General features: G+C 43.2%; 1 protein-coding gene across 1 annotated transcript in view; it reads right to left on the bottom strand.

The window, feature by feature from the left end:
- The window catches only part of MYBPC1 (myosin binding protein C1), a 138,137-nt gene extending 120,852 nt beyond the window's left edge, over positions 1–17,285 (bottom strand). Inside the window, exons 1-2 of the mRNA XM_068561972.1 lie at positions 17,185–17,285; positions 15,859–15,977 (exon numbers count right to left, since the gene is read on the bottom strand). Of these exons, the coding sequence (XP_068418073.1) occupies positions 15,859–15,977; positions 17,185–17,285 (220 nt within the window). The remainder of the gene's footprint in view (positions 1–15,858; positions 15,978–17,184) is intronic.
- Between the last annotated feature and the right edge of the window lie 5,934 nt (positions 17,286–23,219).

Below are 23,219 nucleotides of genomic sequence, written 5' to 3'. Positions count from 1 at the left end.
GATTTTCAGGCTCCCAGCCCATATTCTGAAAACACAAGCTAAATGACACCCTCAGTCTCTCATTTTATCTTCCCCACTTAAAAATAAGCTTGTTCATATGTTTTGAGCACAGTCCAATGATGTGTTTGTTCTTGATTTGATTCTTCAATAATTCTCTTTCACACATGGCACTTAAAATTTAAGGAATAACATTTTCTCCAAAGACATCAGATTACCTTATATCCATGGATAGAATCCATTCATCAACAGTTCAAATTCTACCACATTAGTAACATCCAATATCAATAGAGTCAAAAAGATATTTTAAGTTACAATCAGATGGTTGGGTCACTCCATCTGTCCATCCTGGCAAACCCACCTGTTGTTACTCCTGTCATGTGCCTTTCCACTCTCCTCTGACATTTGACTCTGACACATTCTTTCCTGCAGGTTGCCAAACATCCTTGTGATGAACCAAAAAAAAAAAAAACCACATGTAAGAGTATCCACAATTTTCCTTTCCTCCCTCCCCTGCCAAAGAGAATTCTCCCTCTTCCCAAAGCAAGAGAATTCTTGCTTTGTGGAAGAAAAGCTAGGTCAACTCAAAGATGAGGAAATTGTGGGTCAGAGAGATTGTTTTCCCCAAAGTTTATTCTACTCTTAAGTGATAGTGCCAAGATTCTAAGTCTAAATACTGCAGGAATTACATCTTATCAATGCTCGTACACCCATATCATGATGCTAAGCAAATACTAGGTGCTTGGTCAAAATTTGTTGTATGAATGAAATGGATAGGAAGGAAAAAAAGAAAAGAGAGAAAGAAAGAAAGGAAATTAACATCTAGTGGTGTATATTACTATGTTTGAGTTCATGGAAGGCAGAGATAAAATTAGGTGAAATTATTTTCATAGTTCTTTTCGCGCTTCCTGTAACTAGGACCCTCTGGGTGACATCTGAACATGACCTAGGTTTAAACTTAATGCTGTGTTAGAGTTCGTTGTGTAATAGTAAGGTGCTGAATTAAACTGTCCTTGGATATCAGTGAATAAGCAATTTTCTTCCTGTGTTTTCATTCCCCATGTATTTTGTCAGCCAACAGGCTTGGATGCCTGTTATTTACGAGGGACGGTGCAGGGTGAAAGAGAAACAAAAAATGGGTAGGGATGTTACTCTAGTTGAGGGTCTCACATTATAGAAGCAAATAGTTAACAGTACAGGGTGGTAGGTGCTCTGGTGGAGAAATGTATCCATTGCTGGGGACAGTAGACAGTGATTCCATCTTTTGCAGAAAAGGTGAAGAGGATGATCAGGAAATTTTTACAGAGGGAACTTGGAGGGTGTGAAGGACGTTCCCAACAGAAGAAATAGCTCGGACAAGGGCATGGAGGCATGCACATCATGCCATGCTCAGGGACTGGCCAGAGGGCTGGTGGTACTGGAGCAAGGGCCCTGCCCAGTGCCAGGAGTAGAGACTAACAAGGAGGCTAAGCCAGATTCAGAGGGGCCTTATCTGCCCTGCTAAGGAACTTGGGCTGCTTCTTCTATTTTATTTTATTATTATTATTTTTTTTTGGTGGCACCACACAGCATGCGGGATCTTAGTCCCCCTACCAGGGATCAAACCCGCGGCCCCTGCAGTAGAAGGGCAGATTCTTAACCACTGGACAGCTAGGAAAGTCCCTCTTCTTCTATTATTTTAAACCAGGCTTATATAGCTTTCCTGACTAAGTACACAAAATCCGTGTGTTCCTTGCTCTCCAATCTCCATCTGAGTGAATCTGCTCCGAATGTCTCTCCCAGCCTGGACCTTGGTCTTTCTGGTAAGACATCCTAGAAGACTCCATATTTTGGTAAGACAGCAACTGCCAGCCACAAGTTCGATGAGCAGCCCAGGGACTATGGGATATTCTGGAATGTGTGTGTGTGAAGTAGTGTGGGGAGAGACATAATAAACATTTGTCCCAAGCACATTATTCTTATTGTCAAACAATAGCCTGCTAAGTAATTCTGTGTCTCAGATTTGCTTTCAATATTATATATGTATTTAAGCTACTACATAATTAACCAACTTTAAAGTTAGAGGTCAATAAAATTAAAGAGGCAAATAATTCCACGTTAACATACCAACTACTAACATTTACAAATTTTTTGATGTTTTGATTTTAATCATTGTGTAAATAATTTTTACATAATTAATATAAAGCACACATGTCCCATTCTACTTTTTCACTTCGCAGTGTCTCATATAGAGTTCTTCATTCATCTATTTATTCACTCATTCACTTTAGAAGTCATTAAGTAGTATTAGTAATCATATGTTATGCATATCTCATCTAATCTTCAGAGCAAACCTGAATTAGATACTATTGTTATCCCCATTTCAAGATGAAGGAACTAAAGCTCAAGGATGTTAAGTGACATGCTTGAAGTCATACAACCAGCAAGCAATAGAGCCAGAACTCAAACACATGCCCAACAGATACTTAGTTCTGGCCTTTACCTCTTTATTAGTGCTTCCTTTAGGAACATCTACTTTAAGCCAGGTATGCTCTGAACTGCTGCATATACTCTGGTGAACAAGACACCTGGAGTCCCTCCCCGCGTGAGCTTAGTCATATGGTTTTCCATTTCTTTGCTTCCGTATTGGTTGACGAGTGTCAGCAAGTGCAGCTTGCAGAAAACAAATGCTGCAGAGCCCAACATCATCTATAAGGAGGTCTGATATTCAGACGGTGTTGGAATGAACTCAGAGGAACAAAAAACTTGGAAGCTGCTCCTTTTCCTTTTCTTTGTTAGGAGTCTGGCATGAATGTGTCTAAACTGACATTTCCATAATCAATCCCAAGTGTTTACGTTCCCTACCCCAGCCCTACCCCATTCCCTTCTCCCAGTTAGGAACCCAACCCTACTGATGTATAATTCTGAGTCACAGGAGATCTCAGAGTACAATGTTGATCTTGATGTCACATCTTGTTTGATGGATTGTAAGACCTCTCTTCTAAACACACACACACACACACACACACACACACACACTACCTCAATGAAGAGACAGAGTGCAAGCTTCAGAAAACTTCCTTTTGGATATGTGGGTTGCTATGGTGACGAGAGAGCCATGGAATTGAGAGGCACTTACAGAAATGACTGTAAGTGATGCTTAAATAATATTCGAGAACATTTTCCTCTCGAAGTCAGTCTTGGACAAGAGCATTGCTGGGCTCCCTTGGCTTGTGGCAAACACGTTTCTATGCTCATTCATTGAGTAGCTTCGATGTGCCAGGTGATTGGTGTACATACAGTGGGGAACACAGACACAGAATCTGCCTGCCAGGAGTTGATGGTGAAACAATGTACCTTCACTAGAAACTAAACACATAAGTAGAAAAATGGTATCAAGAAAAGCACAGGGGCTATGAGAAGAATTATATTTTGTATTTGTTATTTATTTACATATTATATTTGTGATAACATAAAAGGGGAAAACAGGGAGCACCTACTTTGTTTTGGGGGCAGGAGGCTCTTTAAGGAAGTATTAGTAAACTGAGGTCAGAAGAAGGAGTAAGAGTCTGAGCCATGCCTGAGTGTGGAAACGGAGGAGTGTTCCAGGCAGACCAACAGCACTGCAAAGGTCGTGGCGTGGGAGAGACTGTGCTACATCCCAGTACTGAAAGCACAGTGAGAGTCGGGTGATGGGGGTGGAACTAGAAGTGGTGCCTGGTGGCTTCACACCCCATGTATTAACAGGTCTGTCCCTAGAAGGTCATTATCTCACTCCTAGAAGAAAAGTCTCTTCAACTTGGCTTTTCTATGCCTCAACTTCCCTCTCTGAACTATGCACCAAGATTCAGAACTGAATCACCTGTTTGGGTAAAGATGCACCAACTTTTGGGTAGAGACAATTAATTACCAGGAAGGAATAAAAATGATGTGTATTTCAGGAATCCCATTAAACCTTGGGGAGTGTTTCCCTGTGTTGATACAAGATGTCACTTGCCAGGGTCACCCACATAGATTTTCTGTGCTTCCTGAAACACTTCCCTCCTTTGGCTCCCATGACTCAAGCCTCTTCCATTTTCCTCCTACATTTACATGGTCTCCTCTTTCTCCTTTGCAGGCTCATAACTGTCCACCGGGCTTTGGAATGATGGAGTCCCTCAAAGATCAGGTCTCATTTTTGCTAGTTAATGCTTAGTCATCCTTCAAATCTTATCTTAAGCATCACTTCCTTGGGGAAGTCTTTCCTGGTCTCCTTGACTAATCAAACCCCCTTGACAGGTACAAATGTTTGTATCCCCCCAGAATTCATATCTTGAAGCCCTCCACTCCAATGCGATGGTATTTGGAGATGGGACCTTTGGGAGACAATTAGGTTTAGGTGAGGTCATGAGAGTGGGGCCCGCATGATGGGATTAGTGCCCCTATAAGAAGAGGAAGAGAGACCAGAGCTCTCTCTGTCTGCCATGTGAGGACATGAAGAAGGAGGCCACCTGCAAACCAGGAAGAGAGCTCTCGCCAAGACCTGACCATGCTGACACCCTGATCTTGGCCTTCTAACCTCCAAACTGTGAGGAAATAAATCTGTTGTTTAAGCCACTCCTTCTACAGTGTTTTACTGTAGCAGTCTGAGCTAAGATACTTGCTCTGACAGGCATTCATAGAACCATGCTCTTGTTCTTCAACAGTCCTTATAGAGCCATAATTTTAGATTAATTGGTGTGATTAAAGAATTTCTCCCCAGAAATTCAGCTCCATGAGCACAAAGTCTCTTGTTTCCTAAGGCTTTTCATGAGAACCAGCTTCATGTAGAGCAGTTGCACAGGGCCCCATGCACAGAAGGGCCCCATGCACAGAAGGGCCCCATGCTTGCTTTAACACTCTGATGTCGCCATGCTGAATCTTAATAATTTTTGAATAAGGGGCCCTGCATTTTTTTTTTATTTGAACAGACCCCACAAATTATGTAGTCAGTCCTGCTTATCATTATATCCCATCATATAGCACAGTTTCTGGCACATAGTAGAGCCTCAATAACTGTCAGTTGGATGACTGACTGACTGAATATAAAGTGCCCAGAGCTAAGAATGGTGGCTGGGTCTATCTGACCCCAAAGCTCATGCATTTTCCGCCTCTCCATAGACCACTGTTTGCACTCAGATATGATGCTGGGTTTGACTAAATCTGCTTAGGGACCTTCCTCTCTCACTCATTGCTCCAAATTATTTTCTCCTGGGGCATCTCTGGGGTAGTGTTGCAGTGGCAGCATTCTCTGGCATAAACATGCCTCTGAGTCATAGAGCAATGCCATCGAGAGGGGCCAGGACAGCTGCAGCTGTCAGGCATCTGTGAGTTACTTTGAGATGGCATGAAAAATATCTCCCGATTGGTTAAATCGACCTTATGTCCTGCCCCCAGATCTGTAGGATTGACATTTGTACAGAATACTTTTATACAACATATGAAAATATAACACCAGCTGCTGAAAAGAATGGACCTCCTCAAATTCAGTTGCGATAATCTCGCACTTCAAAATTAATCTGAATTTTATCTGAAGCTCTCTGACCCTTCTCTAGTCATAGTTAATTTACAGAAATAATATGAAAGATTTGCCCTTGGAATCAGGAACCTGGGACAGGAGTGGAGAATTGATTCAGTTTAGGTAAAAGGAATTGTGAATTTGCATGCCTTCGTAAAGGCGAGAAGTCTATCTCTCTGGTTAAGGGGGCTGCAAGATAGATTTGCAAAATCCTGCCTTGAATCAACCATCACGGCTATAAAGCTGGGGCCGCCTTTGGTGCAGAGCCCACTGGGCAAACCTTTAGCTCCTTCAGCATTCCAGACAAGAGCTCTGTGTCCATAAACCATCTTCAAATGGCAAGCTGGGGAAAGAGTCAGGCTCAAAGAGAATTAGCTGGTGTGCTTTCAGCCAGGCATAAATCACACCCTGTGTGAGGAGCAAGGGGCAGGGGTTGCTGTGCAAATAGATCAGCCCTAGGAATAGAACTGCCCAACACTCTTTAAATAAAAAGCTGAGCAGGGCCTGTTTCGTGAGACAGTACTTTGCCACACCAACCATATCACAGTCACGGCACCTTTGCTTTAGTTTGTGTTATGGTTCTGGGGTGGATAAAAAATCCTGTCTCCTTTGGGCTCCTCATAAGGGTGAAGGGTATTATCTTCTGGATCTATAGGTTTAAATAACAAGTGGTTAGAATCTCAAAGAATCTTCTGCCTGCTTGGCAACTCTAGGTACCCTAGAAAATCTCAAGGGCAAAGTTTAAGGTCCACATGAGTCTCAGGTGGGTACAGAAAGACACTGTAACACATTCATCCATCCTGGACAGATCAAGACCCCTCAAGTACCACTTCATTCTCTTTCTGATATCATCCCAAGAGAATGTTGGGCCAGGAATGTCTCCTACCAGCCACTCAGTTCTCATATAATTATAGCATTGATAATAATAACAAAGTATCACTAACCCTTTTTGAGTGAAACTATTCTAAGCATATAGACACTTTCCGTGTATAGACTGATTTTTCTCCCTGCAACAACCCTCTGAAGTAGGTACTATTATTACTCTCCTTTGAGAGATGAGGAAACTAAGACACAGAGAGTTATTTAGGGTCACTCCATCTGGAGACGGGACTGCCTTTGTTATCCTAGTCACATTTTCAGGACTCTGTTTTAGGAGTTTGCAAAGGCGACTTGAAAAATATTTTTTAGTGAACTCAAAATGCTGGAGCTTAGAGGATGGGGATTTAAATAAAAGGAAGAAATCAATATGGTGCTGTTGTTGTTTTTTTTGTTTTTTTTTTTTTTTAAATAAATTTATTTATTTATTTATTTATTTATTTGTGGCTGCGTTGGGTCTTCGTTTCTGTGTGAGGGCTTTCTCCAGTTGCGGCGAGCGGGGGCCACTCTTCATCGCGGTGCACGGGCCTCTCTCACTATCGCGGCCTCTCTTGTTGCGGAGCACAGGCTCCAGACACGCAGGCTCAGTAATTGTGGCTCACGGGCCCAGTTGCTCCGCGGCATGTGGGATCCTCCCAGACCAGGGCTCGAACCCGTGTCCCCTGCATTGGCAGGCAGACTCTCAACCACTGCGCCACCAGGGAAGCCCTGTTGTTGTTTTTTTAAGTGGAGGAGAGGCATGTATATTTTGAAAAAGGTCAGCTTAAAGCATAGGGCCACTTTGGGAAATCATACTCCAGGAAGTTAACTTGACTTCTCACTTGGCATTATTGATGCCCCTGACAGAGATTCTCTTCTCTATCAGGGGCATCAGGTTAGGGTTCAGGTCAACCTAAGTATATGTTAAATGTCAATTCAAGCCTCTCTTTCAAAAAATATGGACAATGCACCATCTAACATTGTCCCTCATGGGACTTCCCTGGGGGCGCAGTGGTTAAGAATCTGTCTGCCAATGCAGGGGACACGGGTTCGATCCCTGGTCCGGGAAGATCCCACATGCTGTGGAGCAACTAAGCCCACGCGCCACAACTACTGAGCCCATGCACCACAGCTACTGAAGCCCGCGCACCTAGAGCCTGTGCTCTGCAACAAAAGAAGCCACCTCAATGAGAACCCCACGCACCACAACGAAGAGTAGCCCCCGCTTGCTGCAAATAAGAAAGCCCACGCGCAGCAATGAAGACCCAATGCAGCCAAAAACAAAAACAAAAACAAAAACACTGTCCCTCGTGGACTCTCCCATTGAAGCAATAGCTGCAACTTTTACTTTTAAGCCATGAGGACACTTTCTTCAAACTCATTTTCTGAGTTTGGTTAGCCTGGACTGCTTTGAAATCATGACCTTTTAGATGCAACTAGCACCTTTTTTCCCCCTCCAAATTATGATGACAGAATAATTAAGAGAAAAATTAATTAATCAAAGATATGCAGAGATAGAGGCTATCCAAATTCCCATCATAAACTATTCTCCCTTTTACCTCTTCTTTTCATTTTCTGAATCTCTGTTAGATTCTTCCTCTCTTACATGTAAGATTTTCCAGTAATACCCATGGACACTGCATAGGAGCATGGCAGAACTCAACCTTAATATAATATGAAGGAGTAGAAGAAGGGAGGAGGAGTCATCATAGCAAGAGAGGCAACAATTGACAGATTTTAGGAAAGTATCTGTCTTAGTTCAGGCTGCTATAACAAAAATACAATAGACTGGGTTGCCTTAAACAACAAACATTTGGGACTTCCCTGGTGGTCCAGTGGTTAAGACTCTGTGCTCCCAATGCAGGGGGCCTGGGTTTGATCCCTGGTCAGGGAACTAAGATCCCACGTGCTGCAACTATGATCCCGCATACTGCAACTAAACGATCCCACGTACCACAACTAAAGATACTGCACACCACAACGAAGATCTTGCACGCCGCAACTAAGACCCGGAGCAGCCAAATAAATAAATAAATATTTAAAACAAACAAACAAACAACAACAACAACAAACTTATTTCTCACAGTTCTGGATGCTGAGAAGTCCAAGATTAAGGCATCCGCAGATTCGGTGTCTGATGAGAGATGGCTTTTTGGTTCATAAGACGGCTGCCTTCTCACTGTATCCTCATATGGTGGAAGGGACAAGGGAGCTCTCCAGGGTCTCCTTTATAAGGACACTAATACTGTTCATGAGCCCCTTCCCCATGACCTAATCACCTCCCAACGGCACCACCCCCTAATACCACTGGGGATTAGGTTTTAGCCTATGAACCTTGGTGGGGACACAAACATTTTGTCTATAGCAGCACCAATCACCACTCAGGTTTGTGTGGTCATTTTTATTTTATTATTTATTTATTTATTTATTTATTTTATTTATTTATTTTTGGCTGCGTTGGTTCTTTGTTGCTGCGCGGGCTTTCTCTAGTTGTGGCCAGCGGGGGCTACTCTTCGTTGCGGTGCACGGGCTTCTCATCGCGGTGGCTTCTCTTGTTGTGGAGCATGGGCTCTAGTTACGTGGGCTTCAGTAGTTGTGGCTTGCAGGCTCTAGAGCGCAGGCTCAGCAGTTGCGGCGCCCGGGTTCATTGCTCCGTGGCATGTGGGATCTTCCCGGACCAGGGCTCAAACCCGTGTCCCCTGCATTGGCAGGCGGACTCCCAACCACTGTACCACCAGGGAAGCTCTGTGTGATCATTTTTAGATATCTCCTTGTGAGGCCAGGCCTACATTTACTTCTTTTTCTCTGACACTCAATAGAAGTGTTGGGTGACAAATTTGAGGAAATCTTCCAGAAAATATGTCAAAAAAAAAGAGATTAAAAAATAGAGAAAAGAGGGACTCCTGGTTGTCCAGTGGTTAAGAATCTGTCTTGCAACGCAGAGGACACCGGTTCGATCCCTGGTCAGGGATCTAAGATCCCACATGCCACAGGGCAACTAGGCCCACGTGCCACAACTAGAGAGCCCTCATGCTGCAACTAGAGAGAAGCCCGCGCACTGCAATGAAGAGCCCACGTGCAACAACTAAGACCCGATGCAGCCAATAAATAAATAAATTTTTTTTTTTAAATAGAGAAAAGATAACACCTGAATAACAAGAGTTGTAGAAGAAGGAACAGAGAAAAATGAAGGGAAGGGAAGCCTCAAAGAAATAATTCAAGAGCATTTTACAGACTGAAGGACTTGAGCTTCCGGACTGAAAACATCCATCAAGCATCTTGGAGAATGTATGCCTTGAATGCCAGAGCTTAACATCCACTGCTTAAATCCCATCTCTTGGAAATCTTTGAAGCATCTCAAATTCCACCAGTTGAAAATTCAACTCGTTTTTTCCCCTTAAATCTTCTCTCTGTGCTCCATATCTTGAATGCTATGACCATTCATCTAGTTATACAGCTTAAGATTCTAGAACATCTTGACATCTTCCTCTCCTATACTTTTTATATCTGATCCATCTCCAAGTCCAGTTGGTTTTGCCTTCTATCTTGTAAATATGTCTACTTGCATTCACATTTAGCATCACCTCTTAACATCGGCTCCTAACACCTCTGCCTTAACATCACCACAACAGCAATAGTTTTTCTTGTCTCTCTGTAGCCTCTCTTAACCTCCTCTTTTTTTTTTTCACACTGTATCTAGTTATCTTTTCAAAAGGCAAATATGATCATGTTTCTCCTCTTTGTCTCCTATCCAGAATTGAGACTCATCAGTCTGATTTAAAATATGTAAGAGCTTCACTTCCTTTTCTGGGAAAGTTGGTCTCTTCAGGGGTTCACATCTAAGCTATGGTCAAAACTCCTCTATTGTCTGTTCTTCCAAACACCAAGAGAGAAACACAAAGATCGAGGCCCAGAATTGGTTGGAAAACTGAAGAAAAGCAGCTTAAGGGAGGACCAGAGGCAGGAGTTAATGTGGCTGTTGTTTTGGGTTGCACTTGGTAAGGAATAAGGGTCATGTGTAGCCCTTTGCCTTGTCTCTACGTCTTGGTGTCCTGAGATTTTAATTTCATCATAATTACAAAGAATCAGAGTGAGATTTGACCCAGCAAAGAAAAGCATCCCCGAGTTTTGGGGTCCCAATGACAACTTCCCAATGCTCTTCGCATAAATAAAATCCTTAAAGAAGACGTGGTATGTATGTGTGTGTATACACACACACACACACACACACACAACTGAATATTACTCAGCCATAAAAAAGAACAAAACAATGTCATTTGCAGCAATATGGATTGAACTAGAGATTATCATACTAAGTGAAGTAACTCAGAAAGAGAAAGACAAATACCGTATGATACCACTTATAGGTGGAATCTGAAATACAACACAAATGAACCTATCTCTGAAACAGAAACAGACTCATAGACATAGAGAACAGACTTGTGGTTGCCAAGGAAGGTGGGGGGGGGGCAGTGGGAGGAGGGATGGATTGGGAGTTTGGGATTAGCAGGTGCAAACTATTATATATAGGATGGATAAACAACAAGGTCCTACTGTATAGCACAGGGAACTAAGTTCAATATCCTGTGACAAACCATAATGGAAAAGAATACGAAAAAGAACATATATATATATATATATATATGTATAACTGAATCACTTTGCTGTACAGCAGAAATTAACACAACATTGTAAATCAACTATACTTCAATAAAATTAAAAATATAAATATAAAATCCTTAATGTGGCCATCAGGAACCTGCAATGTTTGGTTCTACCTACTTCTCCAGCTCAACCTCAGCCAGCCTACCCTCACTCTGTTTCAGGCTCATGGTCCTCTTTCCGTCTCTCCCTTCACCACGTCCCTGCCACCTCAGGACTTCTGTTCATGCTGTTCCCTCCGCCTGGAATGCAGTTCCCTCCCATCTCCACCTGGTTAACTCCTCCTACTCCTCCAGCTCTCAGCCCCATCAGCACCTCCTTGGGGAAAACTTCTCTGACCAAATCAAATTCCTTCCTCATAGACTCTCAAAGCAACTTTTCCTCTTCTTTTTTTTAAAAGGAATTCCTTTATTTTTATTTATTTTTATTCATTTATTATTATTATTTTTTTGGCTGTGTTGGGTCTTCGTTTCTGTGCGAGGGCTTTCTCTAGTTGCGGCAAGCGGGGGCCACTCTTCATCGCGGTGCGCGGGCCTCTCACTATCGTGGCCTCTCTTGTTGCGGAGCACAGGCTCCAGACGCGCAGGCTCAGTAGTTGTGGCACACGGGCTTAGTTGCTCCGCGGCATGTGGGATCTTCCCAGACCAGGGCTCGAACCCGTGTGCCCTGCATTCGTAGGCAGATTCTCAACCACTGCGCCACCAGGGAAGCCCCTCCTCTTCTTAATAGCAATCATGCCAGTTGGCAATTTTATTTGCATGATTATCTGATTAACATCTTTCTCCCCGCCTGGATTGTAATTTTGCGGGGGCAGGGACTATATGTTCTGCTTACTATCGACTCCTCAGTAACTAGCAAAGTTTCTGGCCCATAGTAAGCCTTCAATGCATATTTGTTGAATAAACAAATAGTTGAATGAATGAATGAATGAGTGAGTGAATATATAAATAAATGAAAGAATTAGAGACGTGGAAACTTCTAAGATATATAGATGGCCCTCAACTTACGATGGCTAGATTTAGGATTTTTCTACTTTATGATGGTGCAAAAGCAACAGACATTCAGTAGAAACTGTACTTTGAATTTAAAATTTTGATCTTTTCCCTGGTTCGCTTATGCAGCAAGATACTCTCTCACATACTCTTTCATGATGCTGGGCAGTGGGAGCCGGTGCAGCTGCCAGTAGGCCTGGCGATCATGCAGTTACTGATACATTTACAGCCATCCTGTACCCAGACAACCATTCTGTTTTTCACTGCCAGTACGGTATTCAATGAATTACTTGAGATATTCAATACCTTATTATAACATAGGCTTTATGTTAGATAATTTTGCCCAACTGTAGGTCAACGTAAGTGTTCTTGAGCACTTACACTAAGGTAGGCTAGGCTAAGTGATGATATTCCCCAAGTTAGGTGTATTGAATGCATCTCTGACTTAAATATTCTCAACTTAACGCTGGGTGTATGGGGACGTAACCCCATCGTAAGTCGAGGAAGATCTGATTTTTAAAGTGGTCCAAAACAACTGTTGTAAAATTACTCCATTGTTTATTCAAAAGCTGTCATAAAAGCGCCGCAGGTAACAATTTCTATATCATGGTGCTTAGGCCCTGAAATACATCCTGAGATATTAATAAGGATTTGTGGCTGTAAGCCATAGTTTCAAGAAAAGTGCTATCTTCTTACTGTAGTGAAACATGGTTTCAGTCTCTTAAGAGATCATCAAGGGACTTCCCTAGTGGTCCAGTGGTAAAGAATCTGCCTTGCAATGAAAGAGACGTGGGTTCGATCCCTGGTCACGGAACTAAGATCCCACATGCCGCAGGGCAACTAAGCCCACGTGCCACAACTACTGAGCTCGAGCGCCTCAACTAGAGCCCACGTGCCGCAAACTACAGAGCCCATGCGCCCTGTAATCCTGCGCGCCACAACTAGGGAAGAGAAGCCCGCGCACCAGTGAAGATCCTGCATGCCTCAACAAAGATCTCGCGTGCCACAACTAAGACCTGACGCAGCCAAAAATAAATAAAATAAATAAATAACTGAATAATAAATAAATCTTTAAAAAAAAATTAAAAGGGCCCATCAGAGTGCTAAGCACAATGGATGAAAAAAAATTTAAAAAAAAAGATCATCAAAAAGCAAGCTGGATAACTTTATAGCCGTCAACCTAATTTTACCTCCTAATAAAAATATGATACTGCTTACTTGGAAAATTCAAAAGGATTCTAATTGCAGACATTAATAGTATTAAAGAAGTTCGTTAAATTACAGGTTATCCAGCTTTGTGAAAGCACAGCTCAGGACCCAGCTCTCCCTGAAAATCTTTGAAGTGAGATAGGAATTCTGAAGTGGCATATAATTTCATCATTGCAAGATACCAGACATACAGTCCCAATTTAGAAAGCCCAGCGTAAGACCATACTGAAAGACAGCTTTGATCATTATAAGGATGGTGGCGAACATAATATATCTGAAGATCGTAAGAGCTAACATTTACTAATCGCCAACTTTGTGTCAGGCAATGTTCTAAGTGTTCATTTAATCCTCATAAAATCTAATTCTAAATGAGGTAGGGACTAACATTTCCTCCAGTTTACAGATGAGGAAACTGAACACAGAGATTATGTTACTTTCCTAGGATTATACCCCTCGTATAATCCTACTATCGAGTGCAGAGCCCACACTTGCACTGCCCAATACGGTGTCCACTGGCCCACGTGGCTGTTGAGCACATGAAACGTCGCCAGTGGGAACTGAAATGCACTGTAAGTGTAAAATACACGCTAGATTTTGAAGGCGTGTATACAAAATGTCTCTAACAATTTCTCTCATGATTACACGTTAAAATGATATTTTGGATACACAGCGTTCAATAAGACATGATCAAAATTAGTTTCATCTATTTTTTTCTTTTTTCATGTGGCTATGAGAAAATTTTCAAATATATCCATGGCTTTTATTCTGTTTCTATTGGACAGCTCTGCTCCACACTCTTATACTACGTTATACGGTCTCCTCCTCTGGTAGCAAAGCCCTTCATTGCTAATGGTTGCATTTTTATGACTATTAGCAACGTAAATGAATTGTCAGCCTGAATGATGCAGTGAAGAACGTGGAACAAAAGAAGAGAAGCAGAGATGTCATCTGAAATTATCAGCAGTAAAATCCCAAAGCAGCAAGACATGTTGGCTATTGTCTTCAGCACATATAGCTCTGTGATGCTATTCATTGTGTAGAATGTCTCTTCATTTCTGACTCTGTCTTGCCTGAAACCTTTGATGGGCAGACACCAGCAACCAATTGACATCTTCCTTATTGCCTTCTAGACAATAGAAAAAAACACCCCTCTTGATGATTTACCTTGGGGCCCATCCACAGAACACACTTGCTGCCCATCAAAGGTTACCCTAGTGAATTTCATTCACTCATGGATTTGTTCTTTTATTCTCAAGTCAGACAAGATCCCTGCCCTTGATGTTTTGAGGAAATACGGGTTCCTTCGGGTTCCTTTTGCAGACCCTAAGGGGCAAAGTCTGTGGGGCGTGGGAGAGAGGAGGAAGGGAAGAAATAAGAAGAAAAAGTCTCCGTGTGAAAAGGAGGGGACCATGGTTGTCAAGGCCCAGGGCACAGAAGAGGACAAACTCTTCTTGCTCTCTCTGTCCAGTGGCTACTACCCTCCCCTCATCATAGTATGAGCTTTGCTGCCCCCGCCCATGCTCCTCACTACTCTGATTCAGAAGCCTCTTTCAGGATTTAAGTTTTAGTTGTTTTCACCTGAACCTACAAAGAAGTAGAATAATTCACCAGGTTAGTCGTGCAGAAATAGAAGAGGGTGGACCACAAACAATATGGGTCCTGAGGACTCCAGAAAACTTTTTTTAAAACATAAAGAAATGTGTCAGAGTCACAGAAGAAATGGTGATGCCTAAAGACTCAGTAAAATCCGAGATGTGAAGCTTGACTCCTGGACTTCGGATTATCTGCTTTTGCACAGGATATTCCAAGGGACACAGTATTGGACAGCCTAGTTGATCCCCTAAGAACATCACACCACAGGCTATCAAAGTTCTAAACACATAACTTAAGTATTTATTTTTCCTTTTGTCTGAGCAAGCCCCGTGTATTGGCTCAGCAGGAAATGGGTATAAGGACAGACCTACTTAAAAAAACAAAAATTAGAAAATTCTCCCAACATAATGCAAAGGGGAAAACACAATAAGCAGCATATATAATGGTGTAAACAATATTAGCCTAATTATGTTTTTAAATTTGTATGTATATTTTACTGAGTTTTCAAATATCATCCACTAGAATGTAAGCTCCATGAGGGCAACTTTTTTGTTTTTTGGTCTGTTTTGTTCATTGCTGTATTACCATCCTCTAGAAAAGTGCCTGGCCCATAGCAGGCATTCAAAAAATATTTATTAAATGGATGAATGAATACACACCCATACTCATAATTGGAAAGAAATGCCTCAAAATGTTAATGAGGGTGGGAATTCCCTGGCAGTCCAGTGGTTAAGACTCTGCACTTTCACTGCATGGGGCACGGGTTCAATCCCTGGTCAGAGAACTAAGATCCCGCGTGCTGTGCGGTGTGATCAAAGTTTAAAAAAAAAAAGTTAATGAGGGTTATCTCAGGTGGAGGGATTGTGGGAGAATTAAATATCTTTTATATAGTACCCTGCGTTTTCCAATTTTTAAAATAAGTATGTGTTGTTCATAATTGTGACAAAATAAACATTATTTTTGAACAATAACTTTTTTATGCTCTAGGGGCTCCCCTTAAAAGAGGGCTGCATGGGTCCTTCATGGGCTAACTACGTGGGCGGTCGTGTAGGCCCCGAGCCTGGTTGGTCGCCAGGCCCTGCCTTGTACGGGTGCTGCTTAGCAGGGCCCGGTCACCAGGTGGCTGCTTGCGGAATCCTAGGGGGCCCCCGGGGCTAGTGCGGGCTCACAGGTGGGCAGAGGCAGTGTTTTGCCTGCCCTCTTCCAGCCAGTCCTCTCCGTGGGCCCTGAAGCCTGCTGGTCTATCTCCTCCCTTGGTCCCTACAACGTGCTTCCACCTTCAGTGCCAACGCTAGGCAAAACATTTCAGAATGGGGAGAGCGGCCAAGATGGCAGCGTAGAAGGACCCTGAGCTCACCTCCTCTCACGAGCACACCAAAATCACAACGATCTGCCGAACAACTGAAACCGAGAAGGACCCTGTGGGGCTCTTGGGCATGGAAGCCTTTTTTTGTCCCCCATTTCTTGTAGGCAAGACTCCAGCCTCCATGACCTTCCGTGAGTTCCAAAGGGCAGATTTGAACAGTTGCTAATCAAGGGAGGAGCAGGCAAGAAACCCCCTGAGGCGAGATTAAAGGGACCAGACGCTGGCCCAGTGGTTAAGACCCCGCGCTTCCAGTGAAGGGGGTGGTGGTTCGATCCCCGGTTGGGGAACTAAGATCCCGCATGCCATGCAGCACGGCCAAAAAATTTTTAAAAAGGCGGTGGGGAAGGGGGGCACCAGAGAAGCTCATCAAGATTGGGAGACTGACCATCTGAGACCCTGCACACACCCTAATCTTGTCACCAAGCCCACACTTGAACTATCGCTATAAAACTCTTCATCAAATCCTCCTGGGTTGGGACACATAGTTTTCAAGGGCAGGAGCCAGCTGTGTCCCCCTTTTGCCCCGCAAAGCAATAAAGCTATTCTTTTCTACTTCACCCAAAACTCTGTCTCCGAGATTCAGTTCGGCACTGGGTGCAGAGAGGCCGAGCTTTCAGCATCACAACCATCGATGAAAAGACTGGAAACTACCAGAAAAGATCTTCTACAGCTAAAAACACAAAGAAGGAACCACAAGACGGGTAGGAGAAGCAGACTCACAATATAATTAAATCCCATACACCCTGGGTTGGTGACCCACATACTGGAGAATAATAATATTGCAGAGGTTCTCCCACAGGCTCCCCAGGGCTCTGGCACCAGGAAGACAAGCCCCCAGAGCATTTGGCTTTGAAGGCCAGCACGGCTTATTGGCAGGAGCCCCTCGGGACTGGGGGAACTAGAGACTTCACTCCTAAAGGGCGGGCATAAAATCTCACGTGCACCGGGACCCAGGGCGAAAGCAGTAATTTGATAGAAGCCTGAGCCAGACCTACCTGCTGGTCTTGGAAAGTCTCCTGGAGATGCCGGGGCGGCCGTGGTTCACCTTGGGGACACTGACACTGGTGTCACTGGTGTCAGACACACTGGGGAACATTCAGCCGCATGAACCCGTTTGATGTAGGCGGCTGACATCTTGGCTCATTAGCTCTAAGACCTGGGCCCACCCAACAGCCTGCAGGGACGCCTCAGGCCAAACAACTAACTAGGCAGGGACACGGCCCCACCCATCAGCAGACAGGCTTTCTGAAGATTAAAGGGCCCACCGCCTCCTCTGGGCTCACCCAGCCCACCGGAGGGCCAAGGCACCGGCCCCTCCCACCAGGAAGCCTGCATGAGCCTCTAGACCAGCCGCATCCACCAGGGGGCAGACACCAGAAGCAAGAAACTACGATTCCCGGAACACAGGCCAGATCCTATCCTGGGACCATCTGAGCCCTGGTCCTGCCCACTAGCAGAACAGCGCAACCTTCAGGACACTCAAGAACACATACTCGGGCTTCCCTGGTGGCGCAGTGGTTGAGAATCTGCCTGCCAATGCACGGGTTCGAGCCCTGGTCTGGGAAGATCCCACATGCCGCGGAGCAACTAAGCCCGTGAGCCACAACTACTGAGCCTGCGCGTCTGGAGCCTGTGCTCCGCAACAAGAGAGGCCGCGATAGTGAGAGGCCTGCGCACCGCGATGAAGAGTGGCCCCCGGTTGCCGCAAATAGAGAAAGCCCTCACACAGAAACGAAGACCCAACACAGCCATAAATAAATAAAACTAAAAAAAAAAAAAAAAAAAGAGTTAAATACAGCAGAAGCTGGAAGGAAAATATTAGGGGGGGGGGGGAAGAACACATACCCAACTGTGTTAGGAACCCACCCTCCCTCAACGATCTGAAACGAGGTCTGGGATCCCTGGGCCTGAAGCCAGACTCCAGGAACCAGCTCTGCTTGCCGGTAGACCGGCACTAAACCAACCCCAGGACCTGGCTTCACCTGCCAGTGGTGGGCACCAGCCCCAGAGTCTTCTCAATAACTTTTCTTTTTGGCTATGTTGCGTGCCTTGCAGGATCTTAGTTCCCCGATCAGGGATCGAACCCACACTCTCGGCAGTGAAGGTGTGGAGTTTTAACCACTGGACCGCCAGGGAATTCCCTCAGTAAAATTTTAAAAGGAATATTGGTGTATTTAAAATAACATAGATATTTCCTCCTCTTTACTACATGTCCTAGAGCACTGATATACGCAGGCCAACTGAGAAGACAGTCTGTGTGGAGGCTGCATTTTAACTCATGACCTACTATGTGTTGGACACTGTGGACACAAAAGGCTGAAGAATCATAACCCTTAAAACAGGTCCTAGGGAAGAAAATCTGAAGAAGTGATATAAAGCTTTAAGGAAATCCTTGCAGTTGTACTGCATCTATGGTTTTACATTAATTATCCCACTAAAACACACAGAGAATTCCTGAGGAATCAGGACAGGTGTTACTGTTCCCATTTTACAGATGGGATTGAGTTACTGGGAAGTTGAGCTGCTTGCTTAAGGTCAGCTGTCAGAAAGTGGCAGATCCACGCACACCCAGGTCTTCACGCCACCCTGCGTTGTCAGCTTTCCAAAGAGCTGCCACCAAGATGGCTCTGCCCAGGTCTCGGGGAAGAATGCTAACTGGACATTTGTGCTTCTCTAGTCAACATGTGGCTACTTAAATTCAAATTAATTGAAATTGACATTAAACAGTCAGCTCTTCAGTTGTGCTAGCCACATTTCAAGTGCTCTGTAGCCACGTGCAGCTAATGGCTGCCGAATTGGACAGCGCCGAGGACGCTTCCATAATCCCAGAAAGTTCTACTGGATAGCACTGTTAAAAATTCATTTTAATTGGTTTTTATTTTCAAATAACAGTCAATGTGTATTGAACAATTACAAGGTGAAAGGCCTCATTTAAACTTCTAGAGGAAGGCTCTATTTTATCTCTATTTGCAGATAAAGGAACTGAGGCCAGAGAGATGAAGCAACTTGCTGGAGATCACATGCCTAGTGAGGAGATGTACTTGGGACTTGAATGCAACCAGTCTGGCACCCAGAGTTGGTTGGTGTATTTAACCCCTGTCAGTCATTCTGAAAGTGTGGTCCCTGTATCAGCAGCATCAGTATCTCCTGGAAACTTGTTAGAAATGCAAATTCTCAGGCCCCACCAGACCTACTGAATCAGAAACTCATGGAGGGGCCCAGCTCTCTGTGGTTTAACCAGCCCTCGAGCTAACTCTAATGCACACTCAAGTATGAGAACCCCTGCACCCTTATGTTGCACTCCCACTTTTTTTTCTTGATGCTAGTGCCTCTCTCACCAGTGCATTCTTTTTTTTTTTAATTCAAGTATAGTTGATGAAGAATATGTTACAGGTATACAGTATAATGATACACAATTTTTAAAGGTTATACTCCATTTATAGTTATTATAAAATATTGGCTATATTCCTTGTGTCATACAATATATTCTGTAGCTTATTTTATACATAATAATGTGTACCTCCTAATCCCCTACACCTATACTGCCCCTACGCCCTTTCCTCTCCCCACTGGTAACCACTAGTTTGTTCTCTATACCTGTGAGTCTGCATCTTTTTTCTTATATTCACTAGTTTGTTGTATTTTTTAGATTCCACATATAAGTGATATCTTATAGTATTTGTCTTTCTCTGTCTGACTTATTTCACTTAGCATAATACCCTCCAAGTCCATTCATGTTGCTGCAAACAGCAAAAATTTTCTTCTTTTTTATTGCTGAGTAGTATTCCATTGTGTGTGTGTGTGTGTGTGTGTGTGTACATACCACAACTTCTTTATCCATTCATCTGTTTATGGACACTTAGGTTGCTTCCATAGCTTGGCAATTGTAAATAATGCTATGAACATTGGGGTGCATGTATCTTTTCAAATTGTGTTTTCATTTTTTTTGGATATATACCAAGAAGTGGAATTGCTGGGTCAAATGGTAGTTCTATTTGTAGTTTTCTGAGAAACCTCCATACTGTTTTCCACAGTGACTGCACCAACTTACATTCCCACCAGTGAACTCCCACTTTTTAAGCACCTATGACATACCCAGCACTGTGCTAGGTCTTGGCTATTGGTGTCTTTTAAACTTGCAATGGTAAGCCTAAAAAACTCTTTTGGGTGGAATAAAAAGGATATTTAATTAACATGAACTGAGTGCTTACTCCGTAGCGGGCTCAGGGGTCCATTTCTCACTCGAATGGACTCAGAGCCATTATCTAACTTGCCCGTGGTCACACAGCTAATAAACGGTAGGGCAGGGATGTGAATCCAGGCTCTTGACGCCAAAGCCCATCCTCTTCACCATGAAGCCTTAACCTTACTGAGAGGACAGTGGAGAAGGAAGTCATTGTGTCCCTAAATACAAATGAGTTTTAAAATTCTTTGCTGTTACAGTCTGTTCCACTCTGCTGCTCTCCTAGAGGAGACTGACTTTCCCTTCTCCTCTCCAGGTCACATTCTATCCATTTTTTAAATTTAGTCCAACATAAAAATAACTTTTCACATCAGAAGGTATGAATCCTAGAATGTACCAACCTGAAGTTCAGAATTTCTATTCCTGGGAATTCCCTGGCAGTCCAGTGGTTAGGACTCTGTGCTTTCACTGCCAAGGGCATAGGTTCAATCCCTGGTTGGGGAACTAAGATCATGCAAGCAGCATGGCGTGGCCAAAAAAGTATTATTTTTTTAATATTAAAAATTAAAAAAAACAAAAGAATTCCTATTCCTGGAGGTTATCAAGCAATGGAAATTCACTCATTCATTCTTTCATGTAATAAATTATTGAGTGCCTACTCTGTGGCAGGCACAGTCCTAGGCAAAGCTCCTGCCCTCATGGGGCTTATGGTCTAGTGGGAGAGACAGACAATAAAAAGGTAAGCAAATAAATAAAAACAATAAATGCAGATTGCAAAAAGCAGTAAGAAGGAAATAAACAAGATGTTGTGTGAAGGAATAAATAATCGTCATTAGGGATGACCATCTCTGAAAAGGTGACCTTTGACTGAAACATGAAAGATGAGAAAAAGCCTGTCAGCCAAAGAGCCGAGGAGATGGCATTTCAGACAGAAAGAGTAGCATGGGCAAAGGCCTTGAGGTTGAAAAAAGCTTGACTGGTTCTAGGAACTGAGTCTGTGAAACATAGGGGCAGGGAGAGAGAGATGTGAGTGAGCTAAGCTGAGGCTGGAGATGTAGGAAGGGACCAGGTCATGCAGGGCCATGTGGGCCAAGGTAACACATTTGTATCTTATTCTAAATGGATGTGCTTTAACAAAGGGAAGGCACATTCTGATTTATAGTCTTAAAAGATCACCTTGGATGTGAAGTGGTTTTAAAAAGTCAAGAATGGAAGCAGGGAGAATAGTAAGGAACCTGTAGCTGTGGTCCACAGGACGATGACGATGGTGATGGAAGCAAGTAGATAGATACAAAAAAAATATTTTGGAGGTAGATTGTGTGCTCTGTACCTGACTAACAAGTGGTGAATAAATGTGTCCAATGAATGAATGAATGAATGAATGGATATTTCTAGGTTCCCGTCCTGGACAGTGTGTTATTAACATGTTTTCCCCATAATTATCATAGTGCCTATTTGATAACTACTTGTTGAACAAATAAATCTGGTGAGGGGACTATAAAAAGGATTCTGGGAAGAAGAGTTCTAATTCTTCTTCTGAGAATCATAAAGTACCAGCTGTAATTTAGGGAGCATCTTTTATATGCCAATTGTACATTCATCAAATTGTCCTCACAACAGCCCCATGAATTCGTACGATTATCATCCTCATTTTACAGCTGGGGAAACTGTTATTCACAGACATACATTCAACACATTTATTTAATAAGTATTTGTTGAGTGCCTGAAGTATTGGTTCTCATGAACAATAAGTGGCAAATCTAGCCTTGAACTTAAGACTGTCTGATTTTGAAGCCCATGTTCTTTGACTAAGTTTTACTGGTGGAAATAAAAGAATTAAAGACTTGAAAAATCTATACTCCCCCTAAACCTGGTCTGTCATTTATAGGTAACAGCATGTACAAAGTGTGAGCTGCTTAGGCTGGGTTTTGGGCACACCATAAGCCTGTACCCCTGACCCCCAACTCAGAATATTTCTATGCATGACGCCGGGATCTCTTGCCACGGGTGGAGACAGGGGACGGGCTGGCTCCACGCGTCTGCATTCTCACTTGCTCTCCCAGAGTTCCAACTGCCCACGGTTCCCCTGACAGTATACCCTGATTGCTAAGTCTGGTCTGTCACAGGGACTTGGAGACTCCAAGGCCGAGGAGTTGAGAATTCTTGCTGGCCGCTTTGGGAGGGCCAGATAACACAAGTGAGACCCTGGCATGCTAAACAGAGGGAGAGCTATTTTGAGACTCTGCTCAAGTAATGTTTCACAGTGGAAAAACGGTAGCACTCTGCACAGGATGTGACTTGACAGGAGTTGTGGCTCAGGTGTCAGTGCCCTGGGTTTCTATTTTTATTGTGAAAACTTGTAGTTTGAATCTAAAAAGGCCAGCCCCTAACAGTAGTTTGAACCTTAAAAGGCTGGCCCCTAACAAAGAGGTAAAAATTGGTGTGAACTCTGGAAACTTTTCTAAAACAATGTCATAGCTCAAGATTGAAGGGTCAGTCTATTAAATGCATCATGCCATAGCTACATAAGGAATACCATGTAGCTATTAAAATGATAATATGAAGCTCCCTTTGGCCAGAAAGAAATATGTTCATGCAGCATTTTTCTGTGCAGAGAGATTATTACAAGCAGAGTGTGCACATATGGCACCATTTTGTAAAATATGTGCATGGCTATAAATGTATAGAAAAAGTTTGGAAGGAGATATAAAAATAATAAAAGGGTGTTACTGTGCCTTTATATTGTTATTTTATGAACTTATTACAAGAAGTATGGATTGTGTGTGTAAAACCAGAAAAAAAAAATGAAGCAATTTCCATTTTGAAGGGAAAAGACAGTGATCAAAT

This window comes from Eschrichtius robustus, chromosome 13 (assembly GCF_028021215.1).
Source record: "Eschrichtius robustus isolate mEscRob2 chromosome 13, mEscRob2.pri, whole genome shotgun sequence".
Taxonomy (NCBI): Eukaryota; Metazoa; Chordata; class Mammalia; order Artiodactyla; family Eschrichtiidae; genus Eschrichtius; species Eschrichtius robustus.
This window is presented reverse-complemented; position numbering and strand designations above follow the sequence as displayed.